The following is a 22,620-nucleotide window of genomic DNA, read 5'->3' as shown; positions in this document are numbered from 1 at the left end:
AGGAGCAAAGCTTCAGGGTTGTCAAGGGACTGAACAGTCAAAGGACACCTAGGTGGTGCAGTCAGTTGAGCGTCTGACTTTTGGTTTCGGCTTAGGATCCAGCCCCTCACTGGGTTCCATGCTCACTGGAGCCTGCTTGGGATTATTGCTCCAGGGGCACCCCCCCACACACTGCTCTCTCTCTCTCTCTCAAATAAAACTAAACCTTTAAAAAAAAAACTCAACAGTCAAATATTTTAATGTTATATTTTATTACAATATTTTGAAAAATAATACCAAAAAATCCATGATGAATAAAATATCAAAATTTTAAATATAGGATCTCCGCCGTAAGCGGTAGCCCATAATTTAACTGTTATAAGCATCGCATCTCTGCTTCTCTGTATGCTTTACCACCTATGAATACATCCCAAGACAATGCAAATCAGTTTTCCTATTCTTGACTTGCATATAAATGGAATTATATACTGTGTTCTCATTTGTGTCTGAATTCTTATGATCAACTTATACGTATAAAATTCATCCCCTGGTTGTGTGCAACCATGTTTGCTCAGTTATGTCGCTGCAGAGTATTCCATTGTATGAAGGCACGACCATTAACTTAATCATTTTACCATTGTTGGGGTCTGAGTCTGTTTCTTGTTGGGGGCTCTTGCAAGCCATGCTGCTATGTACATTCTTGTGCACTTGTTCGGAACAATGTTCCTGAGCTTCCGGAGAACAGCAGCAGGGTCTCAAAGTAAGGTCTGGGGATCTTTGGGAGTTCCTGAGATCTTCTGAGGGAGACTGTAATATCAAAACTATTTTCATAATAATGCTGGAATTCTATTTGCCCACCACTGCCATGTTCTCACGAGTGTACAGTGGAGATCCAGAAGCAACATGGTGTGCAGGGATGTCTTGTTCTGCTGACTAAGAGAAGGCATCTTGACTCAGCTTTAATTTCTGACCTGATATGTGTTGATAGATAAAACCTACATAAACAAAGCCTCTTGGGGTCCTTAAGTTTTAGGAGGGTCAAGGGGTCCTAAAGCCCAGATTCTGAGAACTGCTGCTCTAGGGAGAGTACTGAGGAGAAGAATTGCTTGCTCATAGGACATACCTATCTTCAAATCTATCAGATAATGCCACAGTGTTTTCCAAACGAGCAGCACCAATTTACATTCCACAAACCAGTGTAGAAGAGTTCCTATCGCTCTGCGACCTCTCTTATATTTGGAATTATCGTTCTTTGTAATTATTTTCCAATCTGATGGGTATGTCAAGATATTCACTGTGGTTTTTCTTTTCCGTTCCCTTGATTACTAATTAAGAATGTATCCTAGAGAAATAATTAATGTGTAGAGATAAGCAACATATATGCTTTCTGCAGCCTGCAGTGCATTGAAAATGAACAACTAGAAGTTGTAGTACATTAACAGGATGGAGTAAAATGTAACCATACAGATATTACTTTGGAAGTATATTTATTGGCATGAATTCAGTGAAAAAAAATAATATCAAAAAGCTTATGTCAAACAGTATTGTATAATACCCCAAAAATAATAATAATAATAATAAAAAACCCAGGAAGAAAATAAATAACAATAGTGATATCTGGGGATGGAAAAATTAAGGCTACTTTATATTTGCTTCATTGTACTTGTTTTTGTATTCTGACTTTCAAATATGAGTATTTCTTTTTACTTTTATATTTTTTGAGATTTCCTTTTCCATCCACAGTCTTCCCCAGAGACTGTGCTGATGTTTTACCAACATTTCAGTCGATCCTCAAAAAAATCCAGAGGATGAGTATTTCAGAAACTGGATTTGGGGAGGAACCATTTGAGCAGGTTACTGAGGCTGGAAACGGGACTTTTCTCTCGTCTGATGATGGTTCAATGGGGACTTCAGGAACATGGTGTGCAGGGATGTCTTGTTCTGCTGACTAAGAGAAGGCATCTTGACTCAGCTTTAATTTCTGACCTGATATGTGTTGATAGATAAAACCTACATAAACTGCCCCCAAACTCCTTACCTTTCTACTATGCACTGTTTTCTGGCTCATGCTTGTTGATAGGTGGGTGAGTAAGGGAATTCTGGAAAATGGTTGATGTGCTCATTTGGCAAATATTTGAGTGCCTAAGGGTACCATGCATTGAGAAAGGGTTAGGCACACAGTGATAAGCAAAATTACATTCTTGTATTCATGCAGCTTATGTTCCAGAAGAAAAGAGAGTTGACAAAGCACACAAAGCATGGTTCAAGCCATGCTGAGTGCTATGAAGGAAAAGAAAGGAGAATAAGTTTGTAGAAAGTGAGTTTCTATTTTACATAGCTTGACCCAATGGTGTCCACCCTACCTACCTGTGTATCTTCTTCTACACATTATGATCTGCGGGGGGTTTTGGAGGGGGAGCTTTAAAAAAGGAAGCGTAGACTTCTGTTTGTTTCCTTTATTCTGGTCATGACCCATCAGAGGTAAGCACTCAGAAGCAATGAATGACATGCCACGTTCTGCAGAGGCACTCTTATCAAAACTGCATCTGACCGGCCTGTTCTCATCTCCACCTCACCGACTGAGAATCGTAAAGTAACCTTATTATTTACATAGTTTCTATAATATAAACTTGGGCCATGAAACATCAGCAAAGTAGCAGACCATCAATTCTGCCAGCCAGCGCTGTCTTAGGACACTTTGTGCTTTTCACAGCAAGTTCATGTATATCATTTGGGGCGAATTTCTCCATTATCCTGTATGACAGATAAGGAATTTTTTGAGAGGACAAATGATTTGATCCTCATATAGTAATATTCCTGAGTTCTTTTCGTAAAAGCATGCACTCTACTTCTTAGTTTGGAATGCATTACCAGGAAGTCAATAATTCTCCCTAGAAATTATGGAAAACAGAAATTTGGCAGAAATTTATATTAATTGGAAAGATAAGGATTGTTCCATTTTCTAGAAATAAGTCCATTATTTTCTGCCATACTTCTCAATGTGGTTGAAATATCCTCAAGCTTCAAGATCCCTAGAAGTCTAAGTGAGAACCTAGATTTCACAGTGCCGGTTTGGTGAGACTTCATCCTTTTTTTTGTTTGTTTGTTTTTGTTTTGTTTTGTTTTTTTGTTTTTTGAGACTTCATTCTTGATAGATCTGCCACCACCAAGTTCCTTCTCTCTTCCTGGCCTCTGTCACCTTATAGTGCACTTGACTGCTAGCTGGTGAGGGAAGCCAGGCATGCTGCAGCAGACCTCTCCAGGGCTGCTTCCCCTCCTTCTTCCCAATTTATTCCCCATCTCCTTCATCATGTCCTTTATATATGGATTACCCAACTGGAGGTGATTTCTTAGGATTTGAATACTTAGATACTGAGACCCAATGATAGTTTTCTAGTATTTAAAGGACTTACTTTTTTTAACTGAGGTATAATTAATATATACTGTGTAAGTTTCAGGTGTATGTTATAATTCCCAATTTGTATGCACTACAAAGTGACTGCCACCGTAACTGTAGTTACTGCAAACTCTAGTGACTGCACGACACCATACAGTTGTGACTTTTCACCCAGTTAACTCGCCCTCACTCCTTCTCTTCTGGTAACCACCAAACTGTTTTCTATGCTGAAGTCCTTATTCTTGATCTTCGACGAGGAATTGGGCAAGTCATCCTTTTAAATGGCACAAAGAACATGTTTTTTTGGTTCCGGATCAATAAAAAAGGAACTAATTTGACTTACTTCACAATGAGCATACTTCCATTTTCCAGTCCGGCTAAGCTTCTTCCCTCCAGTTAGGAACTAACTAGTTGGTGATTTGATTGTGCTCATTGAGAGACACATACTGTCCAGGACATGGTAAGAAATACAGTCCTATAAGATTAAAATTCTTCAGTCTCTTCTTAGTTACCCATTATGCATAGGGAAAAAAAATCACCAAATTAGGATTAAATATATCTACTAGGAAACACATTAATCCAGTGTGATAGTTGGCTTCACCTTTGGGAGAAAAAGAAACAGTTCGTCAAACTCTGTTCAATTTACACATAGAGAAACACTGTGAGTTACTTGTTACCCATAACTAGACTCACAGTGTCAGCGAGGATGCCAGCCCAGGGAACACAGCACCTGGGGGGAACTGAGGAAAACAGTAAGGGACTATTTACAAATGGTGGGAAAGGTGTTAAGGAAACCAAGAGAAACGAAAGAAGCTTAAGCTTCCCAGTTCTTTGCTCACCCGCCCTCTTTCAAAATCCTGTCCCTAAATCTGTAATCCAGAACTTGGGGTCCTTTTTCTTAAAGAAATCTCTCAAAATTTATCCTGCCCCACAGAAGCTGGCTCTACCCCAAGCGAAGGATGGGGAATCAACCAGCTGAGACCCTTCCGTCCCATCCTAAGCCTGCAGGGGATAGAGGAAGAATCAGTCACTGGGAACTGCAGAGAGGTATGGCTGCCAGATGGAAGCCATGGTCAAGTCTGTCCATACCCACCCCAGAGCACGAGGAGGAGGAGAGGGGGTGGGTAGGAAACACCTGACTTCACCCCAGTCCCCGCGTTGATTTTCCATGAGTGCCTTCCACTGGCTGAACCAAACCAAAGCCAAAGAGTAAGGGAGTCAGTCGGTTTCTATATTCCATGGTGGCCAAGGACGTGGGGCACAGAGGTGTGAGGAAGGATGAGCAAACAAAAATATCCACTGTGTACAGAGTCCCTCATTCTAAAGGCAGCACCCCCTAATAAGGGAGAGCTTATCTGCTATTGCCTCTATCATGTCCATTTTTGTATTGCAAAGCCTAGAACTAAGCATGTCCCAGAGGCATAATCTACTGTCTGGATGCAGTCAGACTTTCATAAAAATGGTATATAAATTATTCCAGGAAATAAAATCTTATTTTTCTGTGATATGTGATAACCTCAAATGGGAAAAATCACTGAAATTTTGAGAAAGCCTGACTTGTGTCTTAGGAATATTACTTAGACTCTGAGATATGGTATGCTTCTTTAAGATAAGGAGACAATTCTGATACAAAACAGACTCTCAATAATGATGAGTGGAATAAATGACTTAAATGATCTCACAATTTAAACATTCTATGATTTTATCTTCCTTTCTGATTGTTCCAGTATCTGTGGCTTTGAACAATTAGGCATCGCTCTGCTTCTGTCCAATACTGAATGTCCTAAGGTCAGTTCTTAACTGGAACTGGGAGTCTACTTTTCAAAAGAAACTCTTCTCTTTTTTGTTAAACCCTTTGGAGGAGCAAAAAAATACTTTTGGAATAATGAACATTTAACATTGCATAGTAATGAATATGGTGCCTTTCATATTCTATAATGCCTCTGTTTCAGGGCACTGTTAAACGAAAGTTAGAGCAAGCCAGGCTGTTACTTCATTGACCCAGTAGTATACCCATGATTTTATACAACAGGATGTGATTGTTGTGTGGCTTGAAGCATTAGAAAAAAAGCAAATAGAGACACCTGGGTGGCTCAGTCAGTTGAGTGTCCAGCTCATGATTTTGGCTCAGGTCATGATGTCAGGGTCTAAAGATCAAGCCCTGCCTGAGTCAGGCTCCATGCTCTGTAGGGAGTCTGCTTGAGCCTCTCTCTCTCTCCATCTCCCTCTGTCCCTCCCCTCAACTTGTGTGTGCATTCTCGCTCTCTCAGAGAAATAAATAAATCTTAAAAAGGAAAGGAAAGAAAAGAAAAGAAAAATGAAAAGAAAGGAAAAAAGACCCAACCTATTGTGGTGGAAAGTAGAGAAGCACGTATCACCTGAATTCCCAGTGTTGGGAATGCTGACAAAAACTGGAAACTGCAGGGCAAGTAAGCCTCCCTCCTGAGAGACGGGGGAGTGGTGACAGCAGAGAGAGGCTCTGAAGGCCTAATGTTTAAAGTATTAGTGGTTGCCCCAAATGAAATCGTACTGTAGATCAAAATGGTTGAATACAGGGCTCCTGGGTGGCTCTGTTGGTTAAGCAACTGCCTTTGGCTCAGGTCATGATTCTGGAGTCCCGGAATCAAGTCCCGCATCGGGTTTCCAGCTCCACGGGGAGTCTGCGTCTCCCTCTGACCTTCTCCCCTATCACGCTCTCTCTCTCTCTCTCTCTTTCCCTCAGATAAATAATTTTTAAAAATTTTTAAAAATGGTTGAATACAGTAATTTCACATGTCTTTTGGCAAAAGGCCTGCTTGTTACTAAATGTGTTACAGTCTCTCTGTCATTTAGTGCAAACCCTTAGTCTTCACTCATTGTACCAACCCTGGAAGAAAGCATTTCAACAGCACAAGTGGAAGCACCGAGGTCCATAGTTCTGGCTCCAGAACCATTAAGAGGTAGTTCATTATATTTAGTATACTCTGAAGGAGGGAATGAGATAAACACATAAAAGAAAAATATTTGTTTAAAAAGTTAAAATAAAAAGTTTGAGTGCTCGATAGGTCAAAGTTTATTTATGTGAACATTTCTTCTTTGACATTTCGTCTATTTGTGTGTGGGGGCACGTGCGTATTTGGAGTGGGCCGTATTTATTAGCATAAACAATACTGAAAAGAAAAACACAAAATGGAACGAGAAAGAAGAGAGTAGGTAATTTGACATGCCTGTTCCGACCGAGGTCTGTACTACCAGGAAATCCTTCTCTAGATCCGTCCTTAAATGTGCCTCCCTCTGTCTGAGCTGCTGGGGCTGGGAGAGAGCTGCACACATACCCGGGGCAAAATGATTTTAATTTAATTTAAATTTAAATTTAATTTTAATTTTAAAAGTGATTTTAATTTTCATCCTGAAAGTCTTTCGCGTGAACATCCTGGGAAGTTGTTAAGAAAAGGGTAACATCTCCTCATGACAGTCTTTCTTGCTTATTGTGTGTTTCTCTTTCCTGCCTCCCAACTCTCCACATCAGACTGTCCCTCCGACTTTGACTCTTTCTCCCTTTTTTCTCCCCTTTCCCTTCCCCACTCTCCATCTTTATTCTTTCATTGTCACATATTTTGAAAGTATTTCCAGTTTATCGAGTGGTATTTTCTAACCCTTGCTTTTACTTTTTAAAATTGAAGGGCGGTGCACCTGGCTGGCTCAGTGGGTGGAGTGTGTGACTCTTGATCTCAGTCCCTGAGTTCAAGCTTCGCGTTGGGTGTGGAGCCTACTGAAGGGTTTTTGAAAGTTGGAGTAGCTTAAATCCCTATATTTTTAAAGGCAAACAACTAAAATGATTTTTTTTTTTAAACCTGTGCAGAAAAAATAGCTCCCCCCAATGCAAACACATAAACTCCTATGTTGAGAACCTAAGGTGTTCTCAAAGGAACATGCCATCCTATCATTTACAGTGATGTGCACCAGACTCATTCCTCATCATGGCTGAACTGAAGGAGCTACTTTAATTTAAGGCTCTTTTTCTTTTTTTAAGAAATGGAAGTGAGTGTTTAGGGAATCACAAGTGTGGCAGAAAAAGAGTAACTTTTGCACATCAATGAGCCCTCTTTAATAGGAGGGGCCCATGAATACATGTGAAAAGATCTTGACCTGCTTTCTCAAGTCAGCTTTGGGCCCGGAGCCAGCAGGAACCCTGAAGAAGTGGGAGTTTGCGAGCTGGCAGCTCCCGTGCCCAACCACAGCCTCCCATGGGCAGAAGAGAGCTGCAAAGTCTTGACCACGCTAAGTCTTGCGCAAAAGATTTTTCCATTCCGTTTTGGTTTTGTGTAGACCTAATCCTGTTTCTGCTTATCTCCAAGAGCATTGGGGCTGTTGCTAATTCAGTGGCAGCAAATACTTCATGTCCACCCCTAACTCGAAGCCCCTGTGCTAAGTGCTGGGAAAGCAGACAGGACATTCTTCCTGCTCTTAAGGAGCTTTTATTCCACGCAGCAACGAAAAGGTGGGAAACATGTGAAGATCTTGTTTTTTTAAACAGTATGTTTATTACATTTTCATATAATATGCTCAACATATTTATCTTCAACCTCCAAACCTGATTTCAGATAAATTACTTATAAATTTAAAGCAACGACTCCAGGGCGCCGGGGTGGCTCAGTGGGTTAAGCCGCTGCCTTCCGCTCAGGTCATGATCTCAGGGTCCTGGGATCGAGTCCTGCATCGGGCTCTCTGCTCAGCAGGGAGCCTGCTTCCCTCTCTCTCTCTCTCTGCCTGCCTCTCCGACTACTTGTGATTTCTCTCTATCAAATAAATAAATAAAATCTTAAAAAAAAAAATAAAGCAACCACTCCAATAGGCAAATCTGGCCGTGTGGGGTGCGGTGAGCAGGAGAGGGGATAAGCACACAATTTTGCTTATATGTCCAGACATTTTTGTAGTTAACAATCTGTAGTATATTAACAATTTATCCTGTATTTCCTGGACTTCTCCTCCCTACCCCCTACCCCAGTTGAGAAGATTGCAGAGATCTCTGAAGTTTCATGTAAGTCCAAGGCGACTTTCACTAAGGGGCCGCTGCTGATAGCAGGCGCTGGGGCGCAAGGGTGGGAATCACGCCCAGCTCTGCAGCCAGTGCTGTGAGTGGTTTTTGGGGGTGGGGGTTGTCTGCTCACCGGTGGCATGCAGGCTCGTCCTCGGTGCTTACACATGCCCCGCCTCAACAAGCCACATTTCATATTAGCCTACAAGAGCACTCTGAAACAAGTCCAAGTCCGCAAGCCATGGACCATCTCTACAGAGCAGTGAGATGGGCCGGCTGCCTTAAATAAGGTGCGCCGAGAGTACGCGGGAAAGAGCTCTCTGCAAAGGCGGTCTTGGGGTTGCAGGACTCTGCTGTAGTCCGTGAACACCTGGCCCAAGAACCCTCAGGACCCTGACCCAGCAGGGAGGAGAGCCTGGGGAGGAGTCTAGGAGAGCAGGAAAAAGGCCGATTGGCCCTCATGGCCTCTTCCAAAACACTCCCCTGCCTGACAGATTATGGTGGAAGTTGAGCGGTCCGTGCTGGGTCCCATCCTGCCTCTAGCACTCCAGGTGCGAAGGCTCCTACTTAACAAGGTCCCTACACTCTGGGCAACTCTCAAGCCGTCTAGTTTTTCATCTTCCATCTGCCATGCTCATTCTTCCTCCATGAACACTGGAAAGAAAAATCCCTGGCTGAAACAACAACAACAACAACAACATCAAAAACCAAAACCGTAGGTCCTGTTTGAAGAAGGGGTGTTTCTCAAAGACACCACTGTGAACTTCACTTTGGATGAACAGTGCATCCTGAACTCTGCTCAGAGTACCTTGCGTAGAGATAGGCCGGAGATGCGGGAGATGCCCTGGGACCGGTCTCCCAGGCCCTGTAAATGAGGGCCTCGCTCTTAAAATGACTCGAGGCTCCCATTGACTAGGAACTCTGAAAGAGGCACCTGAGTCAAATGGATAGTTTCTTATGAGAAAGTTTTTTTTAATTTTTAATTTTTTAAATTAACATATATTATTAGCCCCAGGGGTATAGGTCTGTGAATCACCAGGTTTACACACTTCATAGCACATACCTTCCCCAATGTACCTAACCCCACCACCCTTTCCCTACCCCCTTCCCCCAGCAACCCTCAGTTTGTTTTGTGAGATTAAGAGTCTCTTATGGTTTCTCTACCTCCTGATCCCATCTTGTTTCATTTATTCTTTTCCAATCCCCCAAACCCCCCATGTTGCCTCTCAACTTCCTCATATCAGGGAGATCATATTCTAGTTGTCTTTCTCTGATTGACTTATTTCACTAAGCATAATACCCTCTAGTTCTGTCATGAGAAAGTTTTATATTGAAACCAACTTTATTAAGATATAACATATATAGAACACCTGGGTGGCTCAGTGGGTTAAAGCCTCTGCCGTCGGCTCAGGTCATGATCCCAGGGTCCTGGGATCAAGCCCCGCATCGGGTTTTCTGCTCAGTGGGGAGTCTGCTTCTCCCTCTCTCTGCCTGCCTCTCTGCCTACTTGTGATCTCTGTCAAAAAAAAAAAAAAAAAAAAGATATAACATATATAAGAAGCCATATCCAATTTAAGTATAGTTTGATGAATTTTGAAAGATTTGTACATGTGTGTAATTATCACAATTAAGATATAGAACATCGTCACCCCCCCCCCAAGTTCCTTTGTACCTCTTTCCAGTCACACTGCACCCCTCCCCCGCTCCCTGCCCTCAGGCAACCACTGATCTACTTTCTGTGATTATGTATTAGATTTGCATTGTCTAGATAGCACATGGATGGAACCACACAGTATGTAACCTTTGAGTCTGGCTTCTTCTTAGCATTACATTTTTCAGATTTATCTGTGTCATTACATGCTTCAGAAGTTCGGTCCTTTATTGAGTAGTGTTCTGTTGTATGGATATACCACAATTTGTTTAGCTGTAACACAATTTGTTTCACCATCCACCATTGATGGGCATTTAAGCTGTTTCCAGTTTTTGACAGTGAAGCTGCTGTGAACATTCATGTATAAACAGACAAAGCTCTACAGTAGTTCTAGGCAGTTCAGGACATTAAGCAGCAACCTGGCAGGTGGGAAGCTGGCTGTCCTTCTGAGGGGAGGAGGAGGCAAGTAGTTGATGAGGCCGAGTTAGAAAGAGCAACCGGTTTTGTAAAAAGTAGCTATAGCCAAAAATGAAAAAACGCCTCCACTGAGCAGAGAGGACTGCTGACCAGGCACCTTTCAACCCCATGGGAAAAAATGGATTGCAACATGATTGGCAGGACAGAATAATACATACCCTTAATGGTTTTCCTTTCACACAGACTAAAAGTGAGCCAACAAACTCAAACCTTGTTTCCTGGGTACCTCTTTAGAATATGTTTGAAGGCCTGACCAGGCAACAGAGACAATGCTCTAAAGGCAGAGTTAGAAAGCCCACTGGTTGGGCACCTGGGTAGCTCAGTCAGCTCAGTGTCCACCTTCAGCTCAGGTCATGATCCCGGGGGTCCTGGGATCAAGACCCCCATGTGGGGCCCACTTCTCTCTTTCCTCCCCACTTGTGCTTTCTCTTGCTATCTCTGTGTCTCTCCCAAATAAATAATTTTTTTAAAAAATCTTTAAAAAAATAAGTAAGAAAGACCACTGGCTGTGGAACCTTGGACAGGGTTAAGAAACCTTGGCAAATGGGCCTAATAAGAATACCTACCTCAAGGGTTGTTAGGATGAGTAGATGGATTCTATGTAAATCTCTTTGCAAATGTCTAGCACTTAAGATGGGGCTCAGTAAGCGTGAACTATGTTTAAAAATCATGTTATACCTTTGACTTAGAGTCAGAATCCAAATATATTCCTTAGGTAGTTGGAATGTTTATTTTTCCTGTATTATTTATATAACCACTGTAGGATTAAATTATTAATCAAAACCTGGTTAGCTGAATCATATCAGTTCAGTCACAAAAGTTCCCAGTGGCCAGCCCCTGAGTGGCTCAGTCTGCTGAGCCCCTGCCTATGGCTCAGGTCCTGATCCCAGGGTCCTGGGATTGAGTCCCGCATAGGGCTCCTTGCTCAGCGGGGAGTCTGCTTCTCCCCCTCTTCCGTCTTGTGCTCTCCTCTCTGCTATCTCTGTCCCTCTCAAATAAAAAAAAAAAAAAATTTTTTTTTTTAAGTTTCTAATGGCTGCCACGCGGGCCCATCTCATGCTGCAGCTCGCTAGTTCAAAAGTTCCTGCCAGGTGCTTCTCAAACCAAAAGAATCACTCAGGGCTTGTCAGTAAATGCAATTCATGAGAACTTCCTCAGGAGCCAATTCTGGGGGCGTATGGCCTGCATCTCTTCCTCCGGGCTGGCTCTGTCTCAGGGGTGCCCTCTGCATCTCCCTATCCTCTGAAAGGAGTCCCCGTGGTGGAGTTGAGGAACTGGGTTTGATCCTGACTTTATTGTCCCCCCCCATCCCCCCACCCCCTTCATCTCTGCCGTGGGAGCTAGGCTGTTGCAGAATTACATGTTCCACAGCCGGCCGGGGCGGTCTCAATAAATGCTAGTGAGACCATGTTAATTTCCAGGTTTATCTTACAGCCCTTCCTATTTCCCACCAGTTCCAAAGTCCAAGGGGGCATAAAACTCAAAGGAAATGGAGCTGCTTTGTACAGTGATTTAGGAATCTCTCCGTAAACAGTCAATATTATAAAAACTGCTCTGAGTGTTCGCTTTCCAGGAAAGGTAGCGGGGCGGGGTGCTCAAGCTAGCTCCTAGGTTTTAAGTGGAAGAGGTGATTCTTAAGTTACTGTAGCCCCACGCGTGGTCCTGGTTGCAGTGGGTTCGTTGCCCTGAGCACGCCGCCCTCCCTTAGGCTCCGAGGCCGGGCGAGGGGCCGAAGCTCCCAGCCTCACCTGGGACTGCTCCCTCCTCTTCCCGCCAGCCCCCGGCCCTCACCTACCCCTTCCCGCACCCGCAAACCCCGCGGGTTTGCTTTTATTGACAAGCTCCGAGCGGCCCCCGCTTCTGGCGCGGGCCCCAGGTGCCGGCCGTTTGGCTCCAGGCTATGCAAGCGGTGCGCGTTTTTCCCCTTCCCGGAACCCGAGCGGAACGACGCGGGCGGCCCAGATCGCTTCCCGCGGGTGGGTCGGCTTCCAGGGCTCGCGTCTGAAGCCCTGCGGGCCGGGGAGGGACGGGCCGCCGGCTGAGGTCGGCGTGGGCAGAGCCAGGTGTGCTTCCGTCGCTCTGCGCCTCCCGAACCCAGGAGGCGGTTGTACGCACGTGGTCGCCCTCCACCTTCGCCCTCCTTCTTGCAGGCGCTCCCGGTATTTGCACTGCTGGGAACTCCCCGCGGGCGCACGGCCAGTCGGATGAGCCGCAGAGCGGCAGGACCGCCGGAGGAGGATCAGCAGGCAAACGTTTGAAAGCCCGCGAGCTTCTCCCATTGGAGGAGTGCGGGCCCGGCCCTCCCGGGCCACAGGTGTGGCCACCCGCCCGCCCCGGGTCTCTCCAATCCTGGTTTTCTGGAGTTTTCCATTTGCAGTTGTGTTATACCCAGGTGGCTTCTTTCTGTTCTAGAGAAGAGTGCTAGCTAGAACTTCCTACTTTTCCTTTCTTCCTACAAAAACAAAGGGCGGTGTTTTAAAACCACAACAAAAAAACCTTTTCTTTACGGTACTTTAGGGGCGCCTGCGTGGCTCAGCCGTTTGAGCATCTGACTTGGGCCCAGGTGGTGAGCTGGGGTCCTGGGATCAGCCCAGGGTGGGCGGGCGGGGAGGGGTTCCCCCACTCCCTGCTCAGCGGGGAGTCTTCTTGTTCCTCTCCCTCGGCCCTTCTCTGCCCCTCCTACTCATGCCCTCTTTCTCTCAATTAAATAAAACCTTTAAGATATTTTAGTTTGTTTACTGCTGCCTTGTAGTCACACATGACTGTTTTGAAATTCATCTTTATTGAGGAAGAAGGTAAAAAGCAAAAGTTGGATAGACCTGGGAATTGTTGATTTTGTATATATGATTATTGGGACCTTCTGGATTTTCCTTTAAAACACAAGAGTTAAAGAAAATGTTATTCCAAATAGCGCCTAATATAGATGGGGCTTAAGAAAAATGTGAAAATATAACTATTTTGTTGGAATAAATGTAACAAAAACACACTCCCTGATTTTCAGTTAGACTGGGTTGCTACCGTTTTGGCTTGTAGGTCTGCAGTGCTCTTACTAAGGAAGGGAAAAACCAGATTCTCACAGTTTCTTTCCCCCAACCCTTTTTGTTTTTCAGTCCAGAGCACAACCTCCAGAAGAAAACAAAAGGAAGCCAGTTTTGGGGAAGCTTGGCAATCTGTTCACGGCTGGAAGGAGAAGGACCAGCAGAAACGGGTTAGAGAGTCCCACCAGCTCCAGTGCCAAATCAGTGTCTCCCAAAGATGTAACCTCTAACAGACCCCCGGAAAGAGAGAATAAGAGTAAACCTCAGGGAGGCCAACCCAAGCAGAAAGACACGTGCGAGGAGGGTTCCCCGCAGGAGCAGCCCCGAGAGTCGGAGGAGCTCCCCGAGACCCGCGTGCAGGCGGCCCCCCCTGACGCCGAGCTGTCACCTTGCACGAGCAGTCGCGCAGCGGCGGCGGCTGTGCAGCAGTGCCATGAACGTGATTCACTCCAATTAGAACCTCTGGAGGCAGAGGGAGAGTCTTTCCCAGGTGCCACCACCGCTGCCAAGCAGCTGCATTCCTCACTTGAGAATTCCTCGGGGCAAGGCAGCGCAGAGACGCTGGCCGGCAGTCCGGGGGAGGACGCTGCACCCGGCGCTGGCTGCGAGCAGGAGACAGCCCAGGGCGCGAGGGCTGAGCCGAGGTCGCCCACCGGGGAGCGGCCCGCGGGGGGGCTAGACGAGGCCTCTGACAGAGCCCCCCGTGTGTGCGCCGGGGCAGATTCTCTGGAGCCCCAAGACGCGGACAGCCTGCCCTCCGAGGACGCGTCGGCTCTGCCAGGGGACCCTCCGGCCGAGCGCGAGGGGAACTCTTCGGACGCGGCGCAGGCAGACGGCCAAGCGGGGCCCCGAGGGCGACAGTGCGGGCCCGGCGCCCACCCCGCCACCGTGTTAACTTTGGACATCTACTTGAGCAAGACTGAGGCGGCCCAGGGGGACGAGCCGGGCGCGATTCCTCCGGGGCCAGAAGATTGCGGCGATTCTGACGACATGGAGAAGAGGTCGGGCGGCCGCAGGTCCGGCAGGCGGAGAAGGTCGCAGAAGTCCACCGACTCCCCCGGGCCGGACACGGCGCTGCCGGACAGCGCGGGCAGGGACGACGCGGTGTTCGACTACGAGGTGGCGCCAAACGCGGCCACGGAGAACGGCTCCGCGGAAAAGAAAGTGAAATCTCCGCGGGCGGCCCCCGACGGGGGCGTTGCCTCCGCAGCGGGCGCCGAGTCCAAGTCCAGCCCCGGGCCCAGGGGGCCGCTCCGCGGGGAGTCCGAGCGGGGCAAGCCGCCGCCGCCCGCCTCGTCCCCCACCAAGAGGAGGGGCAAGAGCCGCGTCCCCGAGGCCGCGCCCACCTCGCCGGCCGGCGGCCCTCGAGCTCCCGCCAAGGAGTCCCCCCCGAAGAGGGCGCCAGCGCCGGATCCCGCCGCCAAGGGCGTCGCGGGGGACAACGGGGAGGAGGCGGCCCGGGTCATCCCCCGCGAGCTCACCGTCAAGAGCAGCTCGCTGCTGCCGGAGATCAAGCCCGAGCACAAGAGGGGCCCGTTCCCCAACCACTTCGACAGCCGGGGAGAAGGAAGTCGAAGCAAAGAGCCGGGCAGATCGGCCGGTGGTTCGGACGCGGACGGCTTGAAGCCCAGGCACCACTTCGGGGTGGGCAGGTCGACGGTGACCACTAAAGTGACCCTGTAAGTAGCCGCGGACCGGGGCCCGGGCGCGCTGTGGGTGTCGGCAGACGTTCTGGGTGGTGTTTCTGGGGGGCTCCGGGGTCTTTGCATCTGTGGCAGAACTAACTGTGCACAGAGTTCCCCCTCAGTGTTGAAACGGAGGTAGGGAAGGTCTGGTTAGCGCAGCCGGAGATGACACTTCGGGAGCCTCGCCGCCTCGTGAATTGCTGTTCTGATAGAATGTTTAAGTTGAATGAATGTAACAATCTCTTGAGGCTCAGTGTTTACATCAGCCACTGAAAGAGGACCGACTGGCCTGACTTGAGCTAATCCTTTATTTAAAACTTAAAAACACCAGCATTCCTGGGTAGGGCATTCTGGAAACACCTATGCAGTGAATTTGAAAATATGGAGCAAAACCGCTTAATTTCAGTCTTGACCCAGTAGTAACTTTGACATGGGTGAGTCAGAGAATTCACAGAACTTTTTCTGGAACTTAGGCCAACTTAAAGATTGTTTTCTAATTTCCTGCCTTCGAATGTTTGGGAGGTTAGTGACTTGTTTGCCCCCAGGTTGAAGAGGAATTCTTTAGTTACAGAAATGAAGAGAGAGCAGTGTGCTTCCTGGGGAACTTTGTTTGATGAAAGAACATTGGAAGAATCAAGCTCAGCAACAGACTAACTACCTGCTGTTAAATTCACTGATTTTTTTTTCCCCCAAATATTTACTGAGTGACTTCTGTGCATGGTGTTGTGCCAGGAACTATGCGGAAAAACTCAGACTATGACTCAGTATATTGCCCTTGAGAAGTTTATGGCCCACTCTGGCTTGCAAAAGGAAGAGAAAGAACTGTCTGAGGTGATGATGGCTGAGGGAACTCCTGAGTGGGTGATCAGCTGTAAAGTCTGGGGAAGTGCAAAGCAGGAGAAATCGCTGTTGGCTTTTTGGAGCTGGGCTTCTGCCTTGATGCTGAATGCGGTGTGTATAGGAGCATGGTATAGGGAGGGCTCTCTGGAAAACTCAAGATCCTCTCCCCTTCCCATGCTCTCATTCCCCCACCTCCCAGCTAGCGCCTGTACAAAAGGACTATGGAAACTGCCCGAGTTTTTCCTACATTTGTGCATTTATTAAAAGAGCCAGTATTTTCCCAGCATTTTGATTCTTAAACCGGATGATTTCATCCCATTTGAGTTCTTGGGTAAGTAACCTTTAGAGTAGGAGGTCTGGTAAATACTGGAGGAAGAACCTGCTTAATGAGTAATGTGAACTACCGCCCCAGTTGCCAACCTGGAGACCTTTGATAAAGTCACCTATTTATTCTGCAACGGCAGTGTCAGAGAAGAAACCAGAGTGAATGATGCCCATTATTTGAAGAAGGCCAGTGTGACTGAACATTCAGGCCTCGAGTGTGAGCTTAGAGAAACGTTGCTGTGGAGCATTGAGAGGACGCCTTCCCTGCCTTCCAAGCGGAGTGTGCCAGTGGCAAAACCAGAAATGTTGCAAGGAGGAGGGTAAACAAACCTGGGAAGCGATTCTTATAATGAAACTCTTCATGTGCCGTTTTGGGCCCAAGAACTAAATCAAATGTCTTCTTCTCTGTGCCGATTATTTCCTACCTAAAATTTTCCCTTTGCAAGGCATTTGGCGTAATTGTGTTTTCCACAGGCCCTCGCGCTTGGTGAATTGGCCAGCTCCTGAAGTGGGAAATCAGTTCCTTCTAGCTTTTTTCTGTTTGATGGATTTTTTTCCCAGCTTTTTCCCCCTCTGATTATATTTCAAGAAAAAATGCTATCAGATGACTTTTTAAAAATAATTTGCACCTGATGTTTTAGTTAAACTTAGGTTATAGTCCCTGAAAAAGGACTATATAGCAGAGAGTTTCTTGATGCTGTTAGAAAAATTACGCCTTCAGTTCTGTACCAAGGATTGAATGTTGAGATTTTTAACAATGGTATGTTTAGAATAAGGAGAATTTTCCTCTCCTAGCCATGGCTTTTTAGACACCAGATTATTTTCCCCTCTCAAATTATAATAAAGGTATTAAACATGAATTATAGAAGCCTTCCTTTTAATCAGTTTGAGCTAGGTTAATTGTAGTGACTCTTGGTAGCAGAACTTAATAGCACAGAAAGTTTGGTTGTAAAATATATTTTGATCTTGGTGTAAATCTTTAATGTGCAGATGTGTTTCCTGTCCTTAAGGTAGGTTATTGGCTAACCTTTGGTGTTTTCCATTTACATCGCAAGATACACTTTGATGTTTGTTTCTTGAGCTGATTAGTGAGAATTTTTAAAAGGTGTATTTACTGGTACATGAACATCCTTCATTGGCTGATGGTACTTGTAAGCTCTCCATTTCTACTCCACTGGTTTTAGAAATTAATCTTCAAGGTAGTGCATGTAAATTAATTTTCCTTTTAAATTTAAGCTATGGGCTCACCATGGTGGAGCCTATCTATCTTATGGAAATGTTGGGGAAAGCAATGCCTAAGAAAAATTCATGAGAGTATATTAAATTAAGTATTTAAATCAAATTCCAAAAAAAAAGTAAAAATCGAAATTCCTAATGCCGTGTTTGGGAAGGACTTCTCAAGTCTTTTCAGTCTACTCATTTTATCCAGAAGAGAAAGGTGTCTCACCCAAAGTCATATTGCCTGTTCCTTCAAAAGGCTCCTCTTTCTTGACGGTCAATGAATCTCATGCTGGCGGCAGCATGAGATTTCTGTGTGGCTCTCCTTTTCATTATCAAGGTGGCCTCCAAAGTCTGATTGCTTCATCTTACAGATCTCCTGCTAATTCATTGACTTCTTGAATAGGTAAAGCTGGAAAGGACCAGAATTGGTCACTGAGGTCTGGGGACACAGGAGCAGTCAGGAGCATAGCCTCTGAAACCAGGACACCTGATTTCAAACCCTGGCCCTGTCACTCACTGGGTATATGACTTCTGGCAAATTACCTGCCTTTTCTAGGCTTCAGCTTCCTCCTTTTAAACGAGAACATATAAAGTAGTACATTAGGCAAGCGCAGTGTTTGTCAAGCGTGTGTCAGTCCGTGATTGTTAGTGGTTATTATCTCTTCATTTCAGAAACCACTAGGCCTATGGTTTAGACATTTTCTTGTGTGTTTAGCCGTGGAGCCCATTCTTCTGGGAAGGCTTATATAAAAGTGATATATGAAACAGAGAACTAGAAGTGCTTCTGCTTTAAAGGAGGGTGGCTGGCCCCAGATCCAAGCCTCTGTCTCTATTGTCTCCACTGCAGCTGAAGAGAATCCCCAGAATTGCTTCAGCCATTCCTTGGGGAAGGTGGGCGGTGGGGAGGGGACCAGCTCTATTCTAAACGATCTACATTGTTTTTCTAGGCAGAGAAGGTAGCGAGTCCAGTGAGTTAACCTGACCAAGCTCACATAGATAATCAGTGTAAGGACCAGGCCTGGTGAACGTCATACAGAGAACATTTTGTTTCTCAGAAAGAGAACAGTACATATATTCAAAGATTTATGATTTCCACTGGGAGTAATAACCCAGAAACATTAGAGTTTCTCTCTAGAGTGAGGGGAAACTCCTTTTGCCCCCCAAAAGGTGACAAAACCAACAATTGAGCAACTGTTAAGTAAATTATGGTCCATCTATATGATGAAAATTTCATGTAGACATTATGAAAAAACTTCAAATTTTAGTAACTTGAAACTATGAAAAATGTGACATATAAGATTAAGTAATCTTTTTTTTTTTTTTAAAGACAAGATCCAAAACTCTGTGAACAGAATAATTCCTCTTCTGTTTAAAGGACTTTACTATGCACACAAGAAAACTGAATTTTACTAAACTATTAACAGGGAGATTATCTGAGTCATAGGAGTATGAGTGATTCTTCATTTTTATATTTTCCAAATGTTCTGTAGTGAAGACACTTACATAATCAGAGTAAAGTTACATAAAGGAAGATGAAGGGGATGAAATACCCAAAGAGGTAAATAACAGATAAATATTTTTTAAATCTAGCCCTTTGAAATAATATTTAAAATTATAAAAATACACAATTGATGTTTGGGGAGATCATTTACATATTTGAAATAAGGGAGTACATTAAATATAAAAATTCAGTCTAATGTTCTTCAAGCCCTAAGATGTCTTCTAATTCTAGTGGCTGAGCACTGTATTCACTTAATTAGGGACTTGGTAAGTTTGCTAACATCCCATCTCTCGATTTTCTTGGCTATATAATTTTCTCATCTATCATACGGAAGCGAAACATTCACTAAAAACAGTTGAAAGTGTATTTAAGATGGTTTTTAAATAGTCTCATAAAAAAAAAACCCCAAATGTTACTTAACAGAAGGCTGTTGGCTTTTCATAGTAATAAGCATTTTGTAATGAATTGGTATGTTCACTTTTTAAAACTAGGTCAATAACTTTATCTCACTGCTCTATTTTTGCAGCCCGGCCAAGCCCAAACATGTGGAACTAAATCTTAAAACTCCCAAGAATCCTGACAGTTTGGGAAATGAACATAATCCATTTAGCCAGCCAGTTCATAAAGGAAACACTGCCAACAAGATCTCCTTGTTCGAAAACAAACGGGCCACCAGTAGCCCAAAATATGCTGACATTCGAAGCACAAGGAACTCTCCTGCCTGTAATAAGACCTTCGTCGGGAGGGCGAAGTTGAATTTAGCCAAAAAAGCCAAAGAGATGGAGCAATCTGAAAAGAAAGGCACAGTAAACAGTCACCAGAATGGTATGCTGGCAAAGGAGAGCTCGCCAGAACCCAAAGTTACGGAGGAGGAGATCCCACCAGCCGCTGGGAGCCCCAGTGTGGGAGGGACGGAGGGCGAGCCTACCGAGGGTCAAGCTCTCGGTGCTCCGCTTACCCACGGTGATAGAGCAGAAGTGCAGATAGATGCAGGCTGCCCTTCCAAAGTGGTGGGTACTGCCCTGATTCCTGCCACGGACCACAAGCCCTTAGGAGAGGGTGACTCAACGGCTGCAGACAGCAAAAGGCTTGCCCTCGAAAATATGACTGATCTGGCACAGGACATTCCCGCTGTTCTTGATACCAAAGATTCCCCTCCAACAGCCAGACCAAAGCCACAGGATACATTTTCTGACTCACAGCCCCCAGCTGAGTCATCTAACGGGCCTTCTCGCTCACAGCCCGCACCCGGAGACGCATGTGTTCAAGCTCCCGGAAGCAACGTTCCAAGGACCCATGTAGAAGTGTCAGAAAACCATCACGGATGTGTTCTGCCTGTGTCACATAAGAATGAGGAGAGAGTGCTGCCCTCCAGACTTGCAGGGGGAGGAGGAGGAGGAGGGGCCGCAAACCCTGCTCCGTGCGCAGAGCACAGCCCGGAAGCTGTGGGAACCGAGCGTCCATCGAAGGTGCTGGTCCAGGTCCGGTCCTTCGTGCTCCCCGTGGAGAGCACCCAGGATGTGGGCTCCCAGGTCATCTCAGAGAGCTCCGAAGTTAGAGAAGCACAGCTGCCAAGCTGTCACAATGATGACCTTGAAGTGGTTTCTGTTGCAAGCTGTGCTCCCCAGAAAGCAGAAGGGCTGGGCGGCCAGAGCACGTCTCCCGAACACATTCATTGCAAAGAGGAACAAGCAGCAAAATCTGGCCCACAAGTCATGCCGCCAGAATCAGAGAAAACTGAGCCTATCCAGGCTCAAAGTCAGGGTGACCGAAAACCCCCGAAGACTGACTCCCCTGGGAGCAGAAACCCTCTAGAAACTCCCCAAAGACCAGATCAAAATGTTGTGAATGGCCAGGCCAGCCCTGCCAGTCTTCTGAACGTGTCTGTGGGTAGTGATGATAGTGTATTTGATTCTTCATCAGATATGGAAAAATTCACTGAAATTATCAAGAACATGGACAGCACCGTCTGTGTGCCTCAGAAGAAAAAGAAGGCCAGGGTGCCCAACTCGCCTGCTCCTCCCTTTGTCATGCCTCCGATTCATGAGGACAATTTAGAAAAAGTGTTGGATCCCAACGTGTTTACCTTTGGTCTGGGGAAGAAGAAGGAAAGCCAGCCAGAAATGTCACCGGCTTTACATCTGATGCAGAACCTTTACACAAAACCCAACCTGAGGCCCAAACGCACATCTACCGAGCAGAGTATCCTCTTCAAGTCCCTGTACACAAACGGGAAAGACGACCCTTCCACGGCTCCGGAGACAAACGACAAAGAGAACAAAGATGTCCCCAATGGCGGAATTAAGAGATCGAGGCTAGAGAAGAGCGCACTCTTCTCCAGCCTGCTGCCTACTTCACCGCAAGACAAGATCTTTTCTCCCTCTGTGACGTCAGTCAGTACCATGACCACGTCTTTCGGCACTCCTCACAACACTTCTCTTTCTCGGGCTTCCGCGTTACCGCCCAGGGTGGAGGGGGCCCCCCCCTGCGGTGCAGACCGAGAGCAGCCAAACCTTCCCCCCAGCAACGGAAAGGTCTTCAATTTCGATGCCACAGATGCGGCTCCTTCGGGCTTGAAAAGCACAAGCTCCATGGAGAGATACCTGCCCAAAGAGGAAACCAAAGAAGACCTGGGTTCACGAAGCAACCCACACTTGCCAGAAACCCAGCTTTCTGAATTTTCTAAACTGAAGAACAGTGATGATCCAGAAAAGGCTAATCGTGGCGGAAGCGTGCTTAAGCCCAACTTGCCCAACTATGGAAATAGCGACGCAGACTTCATGGGTCTTTTCAAATCCAGCCGGTTTGACCCCAACGTGTCTTTTTCTGCCATGTCCTTATCAGATACGACCGTAAGTAGCAACGTATTTTACCATTTATGGGGGTATTTATAAAATGAGGGGAGAGAGAGAGGTGATGAGCAACTCATGCTCTTTTAAGCAGTTGTGCATGTGAATGATAGTTTTCTGCTCGTTGATCCCATGAAAACCTACAATGTATATAAAGGATTGGAAGCGGCTAAGAAGAAAGGTACTAAAATTTCTGTCTTCAAGGCATTAGTGCTCTAGCAGGGAAAACAAGCTATACATATTTTAAGGCTTATGAATTTATATGTTGTATTCTGAAAGGTGTAGGTTAGGTACCTTGACAGTTCAGAGACAGACGAGTTGTTTTTTCTTACCTAGTTCTGAGTAAAAATGCTCAGTGCTCTGCTTAGAATTTTGAAGGTCTGTAAAGCTGCTTCATTTATTCAGAAAAGCCCCACCAAGAAATCTTACTCCTAACCCTTCTCTTTTGACGTTAAGATTCACACTTTCTTTCTATAAGTAACATTAGATGATTATCCCATGTAATTCAGGAAATCATTTCTCTTTACTTGGAAGTTTCATCAGGGAAACTGTTTTCCTACCAAGCTTTTGGGGCAAAGAATTTTGGTCTACATTGGCTCTTTCCTTTAATATTGTAGAGAGGGCAGCAAAATATAACTTTG

At 45.7% G+C, this 22,620-nt stretch overlaps 1 protein-coding gene across 1 annotated transcript in view; it reads left to right on the top strand.

Annotated features, from left to right (window-relative positions):
• The window catches only part of CRYBG1 (crystallin beta-gamma domain containing 1), a 204,323-nt gene that overhangs the window by 142,648 nt on the left and 39,055 nt on the right, over nt 1–22,620 (top strand). Inside the window, exons 3-4 of the mRNA XM_082732060.1 lie at nt 13,632–15,238; nt 19,657–21,982. Of these exons, the coding sequence (XP_082588186.1) occupies nt 13,632–15,238; nt 19,657–21,982 (3,933 nt within the window). The remainder of the gene's footprint in view (nt 1–13,631; nt 15,239–19,656; nt 21,983–22,620) is intronic.

This window comes from Mustela nivalis (genome assembly GCF_964662115.1).
Source record: "Mustela nivalis genome assembly, chromosome: 5".
NCBI lineage: Eukaryota > Metazoa > Chordata > Mammalia > Carnivora > Mustelidae > Mustela > Mustela nivalis.
This window is presented reverse-complemented; position numbering and strand designations above follow the sequence as displayed.